The sequence below is a fragment of the Leptonychotes weddellii genome, chromosome 3, assembly GCF_054177405.1.
Source record: "Leptonychotes weddellii isolate Sample4059 chromosome 3, ASM5417740v2, whole genome shotgun sequence".
Taxonomy (NCBI): domain Eukaryota; kingdom Metazoa; phylum Chordata; class Mammalia; order Carnivora; family Phocidae; genus Leptonychotes; species Leptonychotes weddellii.
Genome location: NC_138371.1, coordinates 56,965,602 through 56,981,085, shown reverse-complemented (window position 1 = coordinate 56,981,085; position 15,484 = coordinate 56,965,602). Strand labels below are relative to the sequence as shown.

Below are 15,484 nucleotides of genomic sequence, written 5' to 3'. Positions count from 1 at the left end.
GTCCATTGTCTCTCACGGTTCGTCTCCCCCTCCGATTTCCCCCCCTTCATTCTTCCCCTCCTGCTATCTTCTTTTTTTTTTTCCTTAACATATATTGCATTATTTGTTTCAGAGGTACAGATCTGTGATTCAACAGTTGGGAGCTTTTAAAGAATCTTTTGGCTTAGAAGTACTAGAAAAAATCAAATGTAAATTAAAATGAAGTTGCTGAGTTCCTTTTTAAAATATTAAATTAGCATATTAAAATAATCATAATAGCAATGCTAGTAAGGGTCCATCGACACAGGCATTCTCCTTTACTTACTAAACTTAAAAAGTAATTATATCATTTGACATGGTCAATCCCTGTCTAGGAAACCAGACTAAGAAAATAATCTAAAGGGCGCCTGGGTGGCTCAGTCAGTTAAGCATCTGCCTTCGGCTCAGCTCATGATCCTGGGGTCCTGGGATCGAGTCCCTGTGGAGCAGGGAGCCCGCTTCTCCCTCTGCCTTTGCCTTCTCTCTCTCTCTGTCTCTCATGAATAAATAAAATCTTCAAAAAAAAAAAAGAATCTAAAATGTGAGCAAATGGCAACTATACTTCATTTAAAAAAAGTTTTTTTGAAGATTTTATTTATTTATTTGACAGAGAGAATGCACAAGTAGGCAGAGCAGCAGGCAGAGGGAGAGGGAGAAGCGAGCAGGGAACCTGACGTGGGGCTCGATCCCAGGACCCTGGGATCATGACCTGAGCCAAAGGCAGCCCTTTAACTGACTGGGCCACCCAGAAGCTCCTAAAATTTTTTTTTAAATACACAGGATTACAACAGAAAAATAGATAAAATGCTAGCAAAGATTTGTGTTATGTATCATATTTTTACATGGCTAAAATTTGAAAACTAAATGTTCAATGAGAGAACACTTAAATAAATTATGGTATAGTCATATGATGGGTAATATCCAGTCATTAAAAAGATATACAAATAGTTCTAAATGATGTGAGAAAATGCTAAGTGGGTAAGGTTAAGTGGGGGAAAAAAGTACAAAACTGTATTCTCAAGGAGGAGGGAAGAAAAATTTTATACACACATGTAAATTAAGTACATATCACAGGTAAATAAATCAAATTGTTGTCAGTGGATAAATGAGTTTAGGACTGATTTTTATTTTCTCTTTTATACTTTTTTCTATTTTCCAAAATTTTCAAAATGATTTTTATATGATATTTGGCCCACTGCATGACACAAAGTAGGTACTCGATTAGTACTAAATGAATATTTTATTCTTATAACCACAAAAAATAAATATACCCTTTTATATAAAGAAAGCCCCAGAAGCTATGTTTGCAGAATTGACCTAAGGGGTAGAACTCTCAATATGAACCAACCTTGTAATAATTGTCTAAAAATAAACCCCCAAAAGATACAATCTCTCCAACCTCCACTTGATATTTTTTCTGGAAACACTTCCTCAAATTCCAAAACTTACATGTGCATGCGTGTTTATTTACAATACACCACACACCCACCAGCATGGCTAAAATTGGAAAATAAAAATATGTCAAGTGTTGGCAGGGATGTGGGGCAACAGGCATGCTCAGCTCACATTCTGCTACTGGGAATATAAACTGATACAGTCACTCTAGAAAACCATTTACCAGATCTACTGAGGATGAACAATGTATGTATAACCTATGAACCCACAATTACACTCTTTGGTAAATATCTACAGAAATGCATACATATGTTTACTAAAAGATATGGATATTCATAACAGCACTATTCATTATATTCAGGATATTCATAACAGCACTATTCATAATAGCCAAAAACTGGAAATAAATAAAATATCCATCAACAGTAGAATGGATAAAACTATTTTTGTTATATCCTTACAAAGAGAACACAATACAGCAAAAACATGGGTAAATCTCATAAACATAATTATTGAGCAAAAGAAGCCAGACACAATAGACACACAAAATAGGCAAAACTAATCCATGTAGTTGGAACTAGAGGTAGTAGTTAACCTGGGGGACAGGGAAGCAAAGTAATGAGGAGGAGAAAAATATATTTTATGTAGATTACATTTCAATATGGTTAAAAAAAAAAAAAGGCCACATTATTCTAGTATATGAATTCCCTGTGTTCCCTGAATGGCTTCAGGGGCTATTTATAGGAATAGTTATGTGAATAGTTTAATTAGACTGTGTTCCTTCTAAAGTCTATTTGATACTGGGAAAGTAAGCACCTATGATTTCCATACAACATCCTCCAACTAACTTTTTGATAAGATTTTAAACTCCAGAGATGTATAAGGGCCCTCACTACTCAGAATTACTAGATTTTAACATTATCGTATTTGCTTCATTTTACAAAGGAAATAAAACATCACGGGTAAAGCGGAATTCCCTTTGACACTCCCACTTCTGTTCTTACTTTTCTGTTAACATACCTATAGGCAAACAGGACTGTGTAATTTCACTTTTTAAAAAACATTGTGCAGACCAAATAAACCATGTCCCTGGACCAGTTTATGATACTTAATTTAGAACATAAAATTCTACATTCAGAGGCTATGTAAAAGTCTATGCTGGGATGCCTGGGTGGCTCAGTCGTTAGGCGTCTGCCTTCGGCTCAGGTCATGATCTCAGGGTCCTGGGATCGAGCCCCGCATCAGGCTCCCTGCTCCGCAGGAAGCCTGCTTCTCTCTCCCACTCCCCCTGCCTGTGTTCCCTCTCTCACTGTGTCTCTCTCTGTTAAATAATTAAAATCTTTTTTTAAAAAAGTCTATGCTAAATATGAAAAGGATGAAGAAACAATAATCCTGCATATAATCACCTTGGTAAGAAAAAAGTTATTTCCTTTTTTTTTTTTTTGTATAGGTTCTTTTTTTTTTTTTTCTTTTTTTAAGATTTCATTTATTTATTTGACAGAGTGAGAGCGCACAAACAGGAGGAGCAGGAGGAGAGGGAGAAGCAGGCTCCCCGCTGAGCAGGGAGCATGGGACTCGATCCCAGGACCCTGGGATCACGACCTGAGCCAAAGGCAGATGCTTAACCATCTGAGCCACCCAGGCGCCCTGAAAAAAGTTATTTCTTTAAGAAAAGGGTGAGGGCGCCTGGGTGGCTCAGCTGGTTAAGCGACTGCCTTCAGCTCAGGTCATGATCCTGGAGTCCCGGGATCGAGTCCCGCATCGGGCTCCCTGCTCGGCAGGGAGCCTGCTTCTCCCTCTGACCCTCCCCCCTCTCATGTGCTGTCTGTCTCTCTCATTCTCTCTGTCTCAAATAAATAAATAAAATCTTTAAAAAAAAAAAGATAGCATTCATTTAAAAAAAAAAAGGGTGAACTTTCTACTAACATACCTAATAAGCACCTGATAAAGTGCCAATTCTTACTCTTCAATTCAAATCCTTCTTAACCTTAATGGCATATCATTTTACTATAATTAAAATCATTTTCAACTCTACACCAATCCTTTTGATTATGGCATAGAGTCCCATGCCTGGTCTTCCAGGAATCAAAATCAGAAATCATAGAAAAATGGAGAAAAAGATTAATCTAATTCTAGTTTCATTCAAGTCATTATTCTGATTGTTAAAATAAAAAACCTTTTCATGCAAAAGTCCATTTTGACTCCATTTCCATAAGCATACTTGGAAAACTGAATAACTTCCCTGTTAAAATATGAATGTTATAGCCATAGAAAAACAGAAAACATTAAATTATAAAGGTAAAATACTTTTTCAGTAACATTACTCTTATATATTTTATTTTAAAAATTACAAATTAAAAAATTTAATATGCTTTAAAACAATCTAACATGCCTTAAAACAGGCACGTAAGCAGACTGAAGGCCCCTAAATATAAGTGCTCCCAAATGGAAGTTTTGCCTTGTTGGGCAGCTCCAATCTTTTCATAGTTATTGTATTCTTGCAGGAAAGGAAAATGCCTTGGCTTTTACTGTTATTCATGCCTGGGGAACTCATCGCCAACTGGCTTCATTTCGGAATATACCAAGCATGAGCACTGGCAGAATGCACACGGGGAGAGGTAAGTGTGTTAACATTTTAAATAACAAGCCACTTAATTCTGCCTCCAAAAGTTCCAACAACTCTCTACATAATCAAACAAAACAAACATTGAGTCTAGATTATAAAATAAATAAACACTGTAACCTTACCTAAGCAGTAATTCTCTCAGTTTCACAAAAAGCTCTTTACTTTGAAAATGTAGAAAAATCAATGCTTGAGTTATCCTCAATAACTCTATTGGTTTATAGTTATCCAAATGTTTATTCAGAATTGAAGCAATTCTATAAAGAATGATAAAACATATATTACAATCAACTCACTCATTTTGTATTAAGTATTTACTGAGGAGCTCTTTCATGCCAGACATGCTCTATGTTGGAGAAGCAGCAATGAATGAAATAAGGTTTCCCGCTCTTAAAGAGCAATGTCAAAATGGTGACAGAAATGTAAACAATTAAGATAGAATGACAGAAGAGCTATCAATGAAGTGTAAATATTTAATTATTAATAGCAATAGGAGAGAAAAGCATAAAGTTTCACTTTCTAAATAAAAAAAACTCACAGAACAGCCATCAAATTCCACATCTTCCCCAAAAAGAAATCTTTACCAAGAGTTACTAACAATTAGCAAAACTGATTTAATTTTCTTCCTTAATTCACTGGCCCTCTAATGGAATGGATTAAAAGCAATAAGAAATGCTAAGAGGGAATATGTTGGAAGAAATGGGGCAGAAGGAATACTTTAAAAAGGATCATATAATGGATAATAAAACATTAAGTATATATAATCTGAACTATGTATTTTTTTCTTAAATTTCTTTAAAAAAAAAAGACAATATATGGCAGTATGATTTCAAGGTAATTGTGGTGTGAAACAATTCAGGTTCACATAGATGCTCTCTACTTTCCTAGATTATGATCCTCTGCTTGAAAATAACAACAGCAGCAAATGAAATGAAAAATGCTATAAACAATCTAAACATCTCTATTTTAAAAAACAAACTATTTAGATAATGAACAACGCCTAAGTGTTAATTCCTTATTTCTTCAAAACCAACAGCTAGATTATAGAAAAAAACATAATGCATCCTCAAAAAAAGTTACTTATGGATGACAACTAAACATTAACACCATGAATTTCAGGAAAGACTACTTTTTAATCAGATGTGAATTTCTGCTTTCCATCTCTTCCATTGCTCTCATCACTGCCAGGGCCTGCTGTCTGGTTAGCTCCTCTGACATCAGTAACAGAGTTGATTTAAGTCTAGAAGTAAAGAAAAATATTTTTATGTTGAAGAACTGATGATTAGCTTATAAAAAGTTCTTTTTTAAAATAAGTTCTTAGGGGGCGCCTGGGTGGCTCAGTTGGTTAAGCGACTGCCTTCGGCTCAGGTCATGATCCTGGAGTCCCTGGATCGAGTCCCGCATCGGGCTCCCTGCTCGGCAGGGAGTCTGCTTCTCCCTCTGACCCTCCCCCCTCTCATGTGCTCTCTCTCAAATAAATAAATAAAATCTTTTAAAAAAAAAAATAAATAAAATAAAATAAGTTCTTAGGTAGGGTGCCTGGGTGGTTCAGTTGGTCAAGTGGCTGCCTTCAGCTCAGGTCAGATCCCAGGATCCTAGGATCGAGCCCCACGTGGGGCTCCTGCTCAGTGGGGAGCCTGCTTCTCCCTCTCCCCCTCCCTCTGCTCGTTCTCTCTCAAATAAATAAAATCTTGGGGCGCCTGGGTTGCTCAGTCGTTAAGCGTCTGCCTTCGGCTCAGGTCATGATCCCAGGGTCCTGGGATAGAGTCCCACATCAGGCTCCCTGCTCAGCGGGAAGCCTGCTTCTCCCTCTCCCACTCCCCCTGCTTGTGTTCCTGCTCTCGCTGTCTCTCTCTCTGTCAAATAAATAAATAAAATCTTTAAATAAATAAATAAATAAATAAAATCTTAAAAAAAATAAATAAATAAAATAAGTTCTTAGGTAATGAATAGAAAAGAAACACAAACAAAAACTGAACTCAATATGCAGTATCAATTTTCTCCCCACATAATAGGGGATAATATAAATGACTGAATAAAGAAAAATATATTGTTTTTATCAAAGGAATTAAGGCTTCAGTATACTCTAATCTTAAACTGGCTCTTAAAAAATACAGACAAAAGGTTTTTAAAGTGATATTCAAATAAGGTTATAATGATTATAAAGTACAACAATTCAGTGAAATTATTCAGTACTACAGAGCTAAAGAACTAAAAACTGACATTCTAACAATATCCCAATTACCTTAAATTAAGATCTGATCAGAAAGTCAATATACCTGCATATTAACAGAAATCTCATACACTAAATACTCGCTGTGACACTATAAACTGAAAATTTACAAAGACAATCCATTTTGAAACCACCCAAAGTAGTGCATGCACTAATACGAGTATCTATATAAAACTGTATCTTTTAGAATAATTTATTTTTTTAAAGATTTTATTTATTTATTTGTGAGAGAGAGAGAGTACACAACCACGGAGAGCAGCAGAGGGAGAGGGAGAAGCAGGCTCCCACTGAGCAGGGAGCCCAGTGCAGGCGGGGCTCCATCCCAGGACCCCAGGATTATGATGTGTTGAAGGCAGAGGCTTAACCAACCGCCACCCAGGTGCCCCTATAGAATAATTTAGAAAGCAAGCCCAAAATATGAAATCTGAAGATAGCAGGAAAAACTAATTCTCTATTCTTACCAGATAGCTCTACACCATCCTTTTCATAAACCTTATCAAACATTTCAAACCCAGCTTCTCCTCAAAGATTTTCCCAGCCATTTATGTCCACATTTTTCTCTCATTTTCCTATCTACTATCTCTATCACTAATTTGAGTACCTATTCATAATGATATTGCAATATCATGGTATTTACACATTTTTATTATATATACATTTCTATCCTCCCAGTTGGAATATAAATTCCTTAAAGGCAGGGACCCAATTAAATTCAACTTTTGTACTGCTTTAGCATATGAGATTCCAACAGAACTTGGTGACCAAAAAAAAAAAAAAAAAAATTTCAATAAAAGCTTTTTAAGTAGTTATCTTGTTCCCATCTTGAACAGTCTCTTAAAATATATCCTTAAATGTCTTCATATAATTCAAAGGACCCTTAAAAATAAAACTCTCCATGAATCTTTTGGTAAGAGAGTAATGATGTAGATACCTCTATTATGCAACTCTTGGAACCCCTGCTTAACTGAATCTACTAATCATACTTCTCTCTTTGCTCATACCTAGTAATCATGTATTAATTTAATGCTTGCCCATCTTTATATCCCAAGCAGTTCTATCTACATCAATATCTGGCAAAACTGGGAATTTTTAAAAAATAGGAAAAAGATGGGGCGCCTGGGTGGCTCAGTCGTTAAGCGTCTGCCTTCAGCTCAGGTCATGATCCCAGGGTCCTGGGATTGAGCCCCGCATTGGGCTCCCTGCTCCGCGGGGAAGCCTGCTTCTCCCTCTCCCACTCCTCCTGCTTGTGTTCCCTCTCTCGCTGTCTCTCTCTCTGTCAAATAAATAAATAAAATCTTTAAAAAAATTAAAAAATTAAAAAAAAAATAAAAGATAGGAAAAAGATGAAATTCACTCCAACCTGACAAGGGAACATTTACCAAGGTGCTAAAGAAATGCCTTTGATGACGAATATAAAGACGACAAAGGATAGAATGGTCCATTGTTAAGGCTATTATAATTCTGAATATTCTACACCCTATACTGGAGGTGGGAGAGTCTTATATCTGTTTGTAAAGTCAATCATATGGGCCAGGAAGGGAGAATAAAAACACTTAAAACGGTACTCTCCACAGAGAATATCCATCTCCCTCATCCTTCCTTGTGTTGGTCACCACGATGGAGTTATTGGCTCTTTCTCAGAATTTAACAGTAGACTAAGAGCTTGAGATGTAAACTAAAATAACCAGAGAAGGAATCAAGGAGCAGACATAAGAGATTATTCTCCCTTCCAGGGCTGCATGGAGTGATGTGTGCCTTCCAGAACTGCAAGGAGGTCTAAACTTGGCAAGGCTCCAAGCAGTTACAAGAAAAGTAAAGCATTTTTAGCTGAACTTACTGTTTCTTTTCTTCAGGTCCTGCAATAGGTCCCAATGCTACAAACAGTTTTACAAAGCCATCAGGGTGATCAAACAGAGGAATCATTTCAGTTAGCCTCTTTTTAGCCATTTTAACAAATTCAAAACTATGAAACTGTAGAGAGTGATATAGACTAAGTATTTTACTGATGGAGTCCAAATCAAGGTGGTTCATATTGCTTAAAAACACTTTATTGCACCTTTCTAATAGTGGATAATAACTATATTTAGTATTTCGAAGAAATTGTACTATTCTTCTTGCAACGTTGACCTGGGAAGAATCTATGGTATCAAAAAGATGTTCTGTTTTGTTCACTAATTGTTCTTGAAAACGCTGTGATATTAAAGAAGATATGCTGACCATCAATACAGACAGGGACCTAAAAAGGAAAAAGATGCAGATTTTCACCTTATTTAAGAATAAAGAACAACTCTAAGACTAAATGATTAGATACAGAAAAGAACTAGTTAAAATATTATGGATTTTATTAAGCGTCTGCCTTCGGCTCAGGTCATGGTCCCAGAGTCCTAGGATCGAGCCCCATGTCGGGCTCCCTGTTCGGCGGGAAGCCTGCTTCTCCCTCTCCCACTCCCCCTGCTTGTGTTCCCTCTCTCGCTGTCTCTCTCTCTGTCAAATAAAGAAATCTTTAAAAAAAAAAATTATGGATTTTATACCACAAAATTTTTCCTTTAAATATTCTTACAGGACTTGAACGCAGACCTCCTAGTAATCAAATGCCTTTAGATAAAAAATAAATAAATAAATTACAATATCTTTTGTTAACTGTGTATAATATCTTACTCTATAGATAACTGCCTTGAAGGAAAATATTTTAGTGAAATTCACTCAGAAATCACTTTGGACCAACAGCCCACGAATACAACATTAAAAGTCTCAATTTATATTTTTGGCAGTAGACTTCGCTTTGTTACTCCTTTCTCTGTGTATCGATAACTTACGAATAAAACTCTTGGTAAAATATTTCTCACTAATAAATGACTTCATATTTTTTAATGTCTCATGCTAGGTAGATAGTAATATATGACAGCAAGTACTGAACATAAGGTAGCATTTAATATTTCTTCACTAAAAATTACTTTTAAGGAACATAAATCATTCTTCCAGGCATTGAGGAAGACTTCAAAATTACAAAGGTGAGGTCCCTGCTTTCAAAACACAAATCTTAACATAATACAAAAATCAGAAAACTACAAATACAAGAATGCACCCATAAGAATAAGGAATGCAAAATGGAAAAGGTATATAACAAATGTTCAGGGATGATAATTATAAAACATTTACAGAAAAGACACAAAAATGTAAATATAAAACTATCTCAACCATTAGGTTAGGGGACTGTTTGCATTTATTTTTGTTTTCAAATTTCTTCAACATTTCCAATAAAATAAATATATTTTAAAAACCCAGTTGTACAATACTTTGACTTCTCTACTCAAATGTTTCATGTTAATATTTAGCAACATATTTAGTAACTTAACATTGCTATTTCATTTAACCATAAACCCTCTGAAATGATTTTTTTTAATTGTATGTATATCTGTAATTGCAGATTAGAGTAGGGAAATGTCCAAAGATTTTAGTAGATTCTCAAAGGGATCTATAAGAATTTTTTAAAGTTAAAAAAATTTACACTGACTTTTATTTTCTCTGCTTTTACAAGCTACTTTGCTATATGTGTGTGAAAATATATATAACATAAAATTTACCATTTTAAACATTTTTAAGTGTACAGTTCAGTGGTATTAAGTATACTCACAGTGTTGCGCAACCATTACCACTATCCATTGGCAGAACTTTCTCATCTTCTCAAACTAAAATGCCTTATCCATTTAAACAGTAACTCTCAATTCTTCACCCCTGCCAGCCCCTAGCAATAACCATTCTACTTTCTGTTTTTATGAATTTGACTACTCTGGGAGCTCATTTAAGTGGAATCATACAGTATTTGTCATTTTGTGTTTGGCTTACTTCACTTAGCATAATGTCACCCATGTTGTAGCATGTAACAGAATTTCCTTCCTATAATTACAAGGCTGAATATATCCCATTGTAGCTATATACCACATTTTGATTGTCCCTTCATCTATCAATGGACATTTAGGCTATTTCCACCTTTTGACTATTATGATAATGATGCTATCAACACTGATACGTGCTACAGACTGAACTGTGTCCCCCGCAAACTCCATATATTAAAGGCCTAGCCCTCAATGTGAGTATATTTTGAGACAGAGTCTTTAGGAAGGTAATTAAAGTTAAATGAGACCACTGGGGACAGGCAAACTTGTAGCTTGCAAGTAAAGTAAAATCTAAATATTTCACAGAGCTCAACAATATCATGTTATACTTTATATACTTTATCTCTAATTTCCACAGCAACATTGCAAAGGAGATTCCAAAGTAGTACTGTTTTATAGATAAGGATACTAAAGTTTCAAGAGATTAAAGTCACATAGGTAGTAACTGGCAAATCTAAGTGTGTGTGCATCCAAAGCCCAGAATCTCTCTACCATATATCTACCTTAAATACATTTACCTTAAGTCCTCTATGGTTTCCAGGTTCCTATGTACAATATCAGCTATTTTTCCCATTAATGGACTGAAATATAAATGTTGATTTGCTAGGCAAGAGGAAAATTTTGACAGCACATTAATATCAAACCTATTAAAGGAAATATACAAAGGACATCATTACTATTTACTTTCACTTAAAACACAATACACAATTATAAAATAAAAAGCAATCAGAAGTATTAATATACTACTAATACATTACTAACATAAAAGGAATGTTTTTTTAAATGTTGATTTTTTATTATTATAAAAGTAACCCATGCTAACAATTAAAAAGTCAGATCCTATTGGAAGATTTTTTAAAGGGAAAAATCACCTGAAATTATTTGAATCATTTATCTATTAATTTTTTGAGGTGACAGATCAATTTCAACATAAGGTTGTACATTAACAAAACAACCACTACCATAACAAGGCTGTGAAAAACTCCAGAATTTTTCTGTAGGAAAAATGATCCCATTTCTTCAACAAGTAAATGGCAACAGAAAAGAGGGAAGGAGAATTGTTACAGATTTTAAAAGACTCTTGGGAAAAAAAAAAAAAAAGACTGAATTCACTAAGACAAGCATAATGAAGTCCACAGCAGCACAATATGTTAATAGCAAAAAACTGCAAACAATCTATCTATCAAAAGTACATTGGATAAATTGTACATATTCATAAGATACCACACAGCAATAAAAAAGAACAAACAACTGAATCATGCAAATCATGGAGGAATCTTTAAAACAAATACATGCTAATTCAAATACATGCTAATTACCCTTGCTAAGATCCATCATACAGTGTTAACCCATAATGTATCCTCTTTGAATCATTACAAATTATGTTTATATAACATTTATAAACATTTTAACAAAATCATTAATAGCAAATGTAGTAACAAAAAATTAACATCATAGGCCACAGAGACCAAAAAATCAGAAGTTGTTATTTTATGACACTATTAAAAATTCTACATAGGAAATACAAATTAGAGTTTTAAAATTTTTTAAACATTATCATTATGAAAAAATAAAAGTATCACTAAAAATAAAAAACATCATATAGAATAAAATCTTCTAAGCTATTTTGAAATGAAAAATTAAAAGGAAATGTCTGATTGGGAAGTACAAGTGTACATTTGTAATTTAATGGTTTAACGGAAAAACAAAAAAAGCACCTATTTTACAATTGATTTGTTCAAGCTGCATAATACACATAATAATGCTTTAAAGAAAAAATTTTAAAATCTGAGCTATTTTCAACAATGACCAAATTTAACCCAAAAATCCAGTAGTTTGGACTGCTTACAAAAGAAATAAGGTATTTCTCCTTACTCTCAATAAAAGATAACTACAGATAAAGAGAATGCAAAAATGGAGAAGAGAAGACAGATGGGTTTAGGTCATGAGATTTATTAAAATCACAATTCAGTAAATGAATGTAGAATCTCTCAGCCCAGAGAACTGTTTGATCCTATTTCATTTAATCCAGCACATATTAACAGAGGCTAACAGATATAACAGATATGTATTTATATATATACATATATATATAAAAAACTACAATTTTAAGAATTTATCATGGTTTGTGCTTTAAGAAGCAATATGCTGAAAGGGCATAAGATGGGGTAATAATAACCAGTGATAAGCCTGCTCCTCTCTGTCTACTGAAAAATATCCTGTTCTTTCTTCTGCATCTTAGTCAATCCTTTCCTTTCTGCCCTAGGTTTCTACTTAGTTTAGGAGAGCTGTTGTGTTTTGTTGGTTTTGTTTTTTACTTGTTAATCCCCATTACCTATTTCAGCCATCCCTCCCCTACCCACTTCCCCTCTGGTAACTATCAGTTTGTTCTCCATACTTAATTTGTTTCTTGGTTTGTCTCTCCTCTCTTTATTTTCTTTGCTCATTTGTTTTGTTTCTTAAATTCCACATACAAGTGAGATTATATGGTATTTGTCTTTCTCTGACTTATTTCATTTAGCATTATGCTCTCTAGCTCCATCTATGTTGTTGCAAATGGTAAGATTTCATTTTTTTTATAACTGAATATTCCATTGTATAAATGTACTATATCTTCTTTAGCCACTCACCTATTGATGGACACTGGGGTTGCTTCCATAGTTTGGCTATTTTGTAAATAATGGGGCTATAAACATTGGAGTGTATGTATCCCTTTGAATTAGTGTTTTTGTATTTTTGGGGTAAATACCCAGTAGTGCCATTACTGGATCATAGGGTAGCTCTATTTTTAACTTTTTGAGGAACCTCCATACTGTTTTCCACAGTAACTGCACCAGTTTACATTCCCACCAACAGTGCAAGAGGGTTCCTTTTTCTCCAAATCCTCGCCAACACCTGTTTTTTGTGTTGTTTTAGCCATTCTGACAGGTGTGAGGAATTATCTCATTGTAGTTTTGATTTGCATTTCCCTGATGATGAGTGATATTGAGCATCTTTTCATGTGTCTGTTGGTCATTGGATGTCTTCTTTGGAGAAGTGCCTGTTCATGTCTTCTGCCGATTTTTAATTAGATGATTTGTTTTTGGGGTGTTCAGTTATAACAGTTCTTTATATATTGTGGATACTAACCCTTTATTGGATATGCCATTTGCAAATATCTTCTCCCATTCAGTAAGCTGCCTTTTGGTTTTGTTGATTATTTCCTTTGCTGTGCAGAAGCTTTTTATTTTGATGTAGTCCCAATAGTTGATGTTTGCTTTTATTTCCCTTGGCTCAGGAGATGTATCTAGAGAAATGTTGCTATGACCAGTGTCAGAGAAATTACTGCCTATGCTCTCTTCAAGGATTTGTATGGTTTCAGGTTTCACATTTAGGTCTTTAATCCATTCTGAGTTTACTTTGGTGTATGGTGAAAAAAAAAGAAAGTGGTACAATTTCATTCTTTTACATATGGATGTCCAGCTTTCAAAACACCATTTGTTGAAGAGAGTGTCTTTTGCCCATTTGATATTCATTCCTCCTTTGTCAAAGATTAATTGACCATATAATTGTGGGTTTATTTCTGGGTCTTCTGTTCTATTCCACTGATCTCTCTAGTTTTATGCCAGCACCATACTGTTTTAATTACTACTGCTTTGTAATATAACTTGAAATCTGGTATTGTGATACCTCCAGTTTTTTCTTTTTCAAGATTGCTTTGGCTATTAGAGGTCTTTTGTAGTTCCATACAAATTTTATGATTGTTTGTTCTAGTTCTGTGAAAAATGCTGTTGGTATTTGATAGGGATTGCATTAAATCTGTAGATTGCTTTGGGTAGTATAGACTTTTACCAATATTTGTTCTTTCAATCCATGAGCATAAATGTCTGTTTCTTTATATCATCTTGAATTTCTTTCATCAGTATTTTATAATTTTCAGAGTAAAGTCTTTTGCTTCTTTGGTTAAGTTAGAGTAAAGTCTTTTGCTTCTTTGGTTAAGTTTATTCCTAAATATTTTATTGATTCTGGTACAATTGTAAATGGGAATGTTTTCTTAATTTCACTTGCGGCTGCTTCATTATTAGTGTATAGGAATGCAACAAGTTTCTGCACATTGGTTTTGCATCCTGCAACTTTACTGAATTCATTTATCAGTTCTAGTAGTTTTTTGGTGGAGTTTTTAAGGTTTTCTACATACAGTATCATGTCATCTGCGAATTTTGAGTTTTACTTTTCCTTTAAATTTGGATGCCTTTTATTTCTTTATGTTGTCTAATTGCTATGGCTAGGACTTCCAGTACTATGTTGAGTAAAAGTAGTGCTGTCCTCACCTTAGGGAAAAAGGTCTCAGTTTTTCACCATTGAGAATGATGTAAGCTGTGGGTTTTTCATATAAGGTCTTAATTATGTTGGGCTTTGTTCCCTCTAGACCTAATTTGCAGAGGGTTTTTATCATAAATGGATGTTGTACTTTGTCAAATGTTTTTTCTGCATCTAATGAAATGGTCATATGGTTTTTATCCTTTCTTCTATTGATGATGTATCACGTTGATTATTTTGTGAATATTAAACCACCCTTGCATCCCTGGAATAAATCCCACTTGATCGTGATGTATGATTTTTTTAATATATTATGAATTTGGTTCGATAACATTTCATTGAGGATTTTTGCATTTATATGCATGAGAGATATTGGCCTGTAGTTCTCTTTTTTTGTGGTGTCATCTGATTTTGGTATCAGCATTGATACTGGCCTCAGAATGAATTTCAAACTTTTCCTTCCTCTTCTATTTTTTGGAATAGTTTGAGAAGAACAGGTATTAACTCTGCTTAGTTAATGTTTAGTAGAGGGGCACCTGAGTGGCTCAGTAGTTAAGCATCTGCCTTCGGCTCAGGTCATGATCCTAGGGTCCTGGGATCGAGCCCCGCATCGGGCTCCCTGCTCAGCGGGAAGCCTGCTTCTCCCTCTCCCACTCCCCCTGCTTGTGTTCCCTCTCTTGCTGTGTCTCTCTCTGTCAAACAAATAAAATCTTAAAAAAAAAAAAAAATGTTTAGTAGAATTCACCTGTGAAGCCATTTGGTCCTGGACTTCTGATTTTTGGTTTTTTGATTACTGATTCAGTCTCATTGCTGGTAATCAGTCTGTTCAAATTTTCTATTTCCTCCTGCTTTAGTTTTAATAGGTTATATGTTTCTTTTTCTTTTTTTTTTTTTTTTAAGATTTTATTTATTTATTTGACAGAGAGAGAGATAGCAAGAGCAGGAACACAAGCAGGGGGAGTGGGAGAGGGAGAAGCAGGCTTCCTGCCGAGCAGGGAGCCCGATGTGGGACTCGATCCC

The 15,484-nt window shown here is 34.7% G+C and overlaps 1 protein-coding gene across 1 annotated transcript in view; it reads right to left on the bottom strand.

Moving 5' to 3' along the window:
- Window positions 1–15,484, bottom strand: part of FASTKD1 (FAST kinase domains 1) — a gene marked incomplete at its 5' end in the record, with an annotated part of 41,049 nt that overhangs the window by 12,507 nt on the left and 13,058 nt on the right. The window contains 4 exons of the mRNA XM_081815329.1: window positions 4,162–4,293; window positions 5,166–5,276; window positions 8,107–8,505; window positions 10,684–10,809. Coding sequence (XP_081671455.1) covers window positions 4,162–4,293; window positions 5,166–5,276; window positions 8,107–8,505; window positions 10,684–10,809 — 768 coding nt within the window. The remainder of the gene's footprint in view (window positions 1–4,161; window positions 4,294–5,165; window positions 5,277–8,106; window positions 8,506–10,683; window positions 10,810–15,484) is intronic.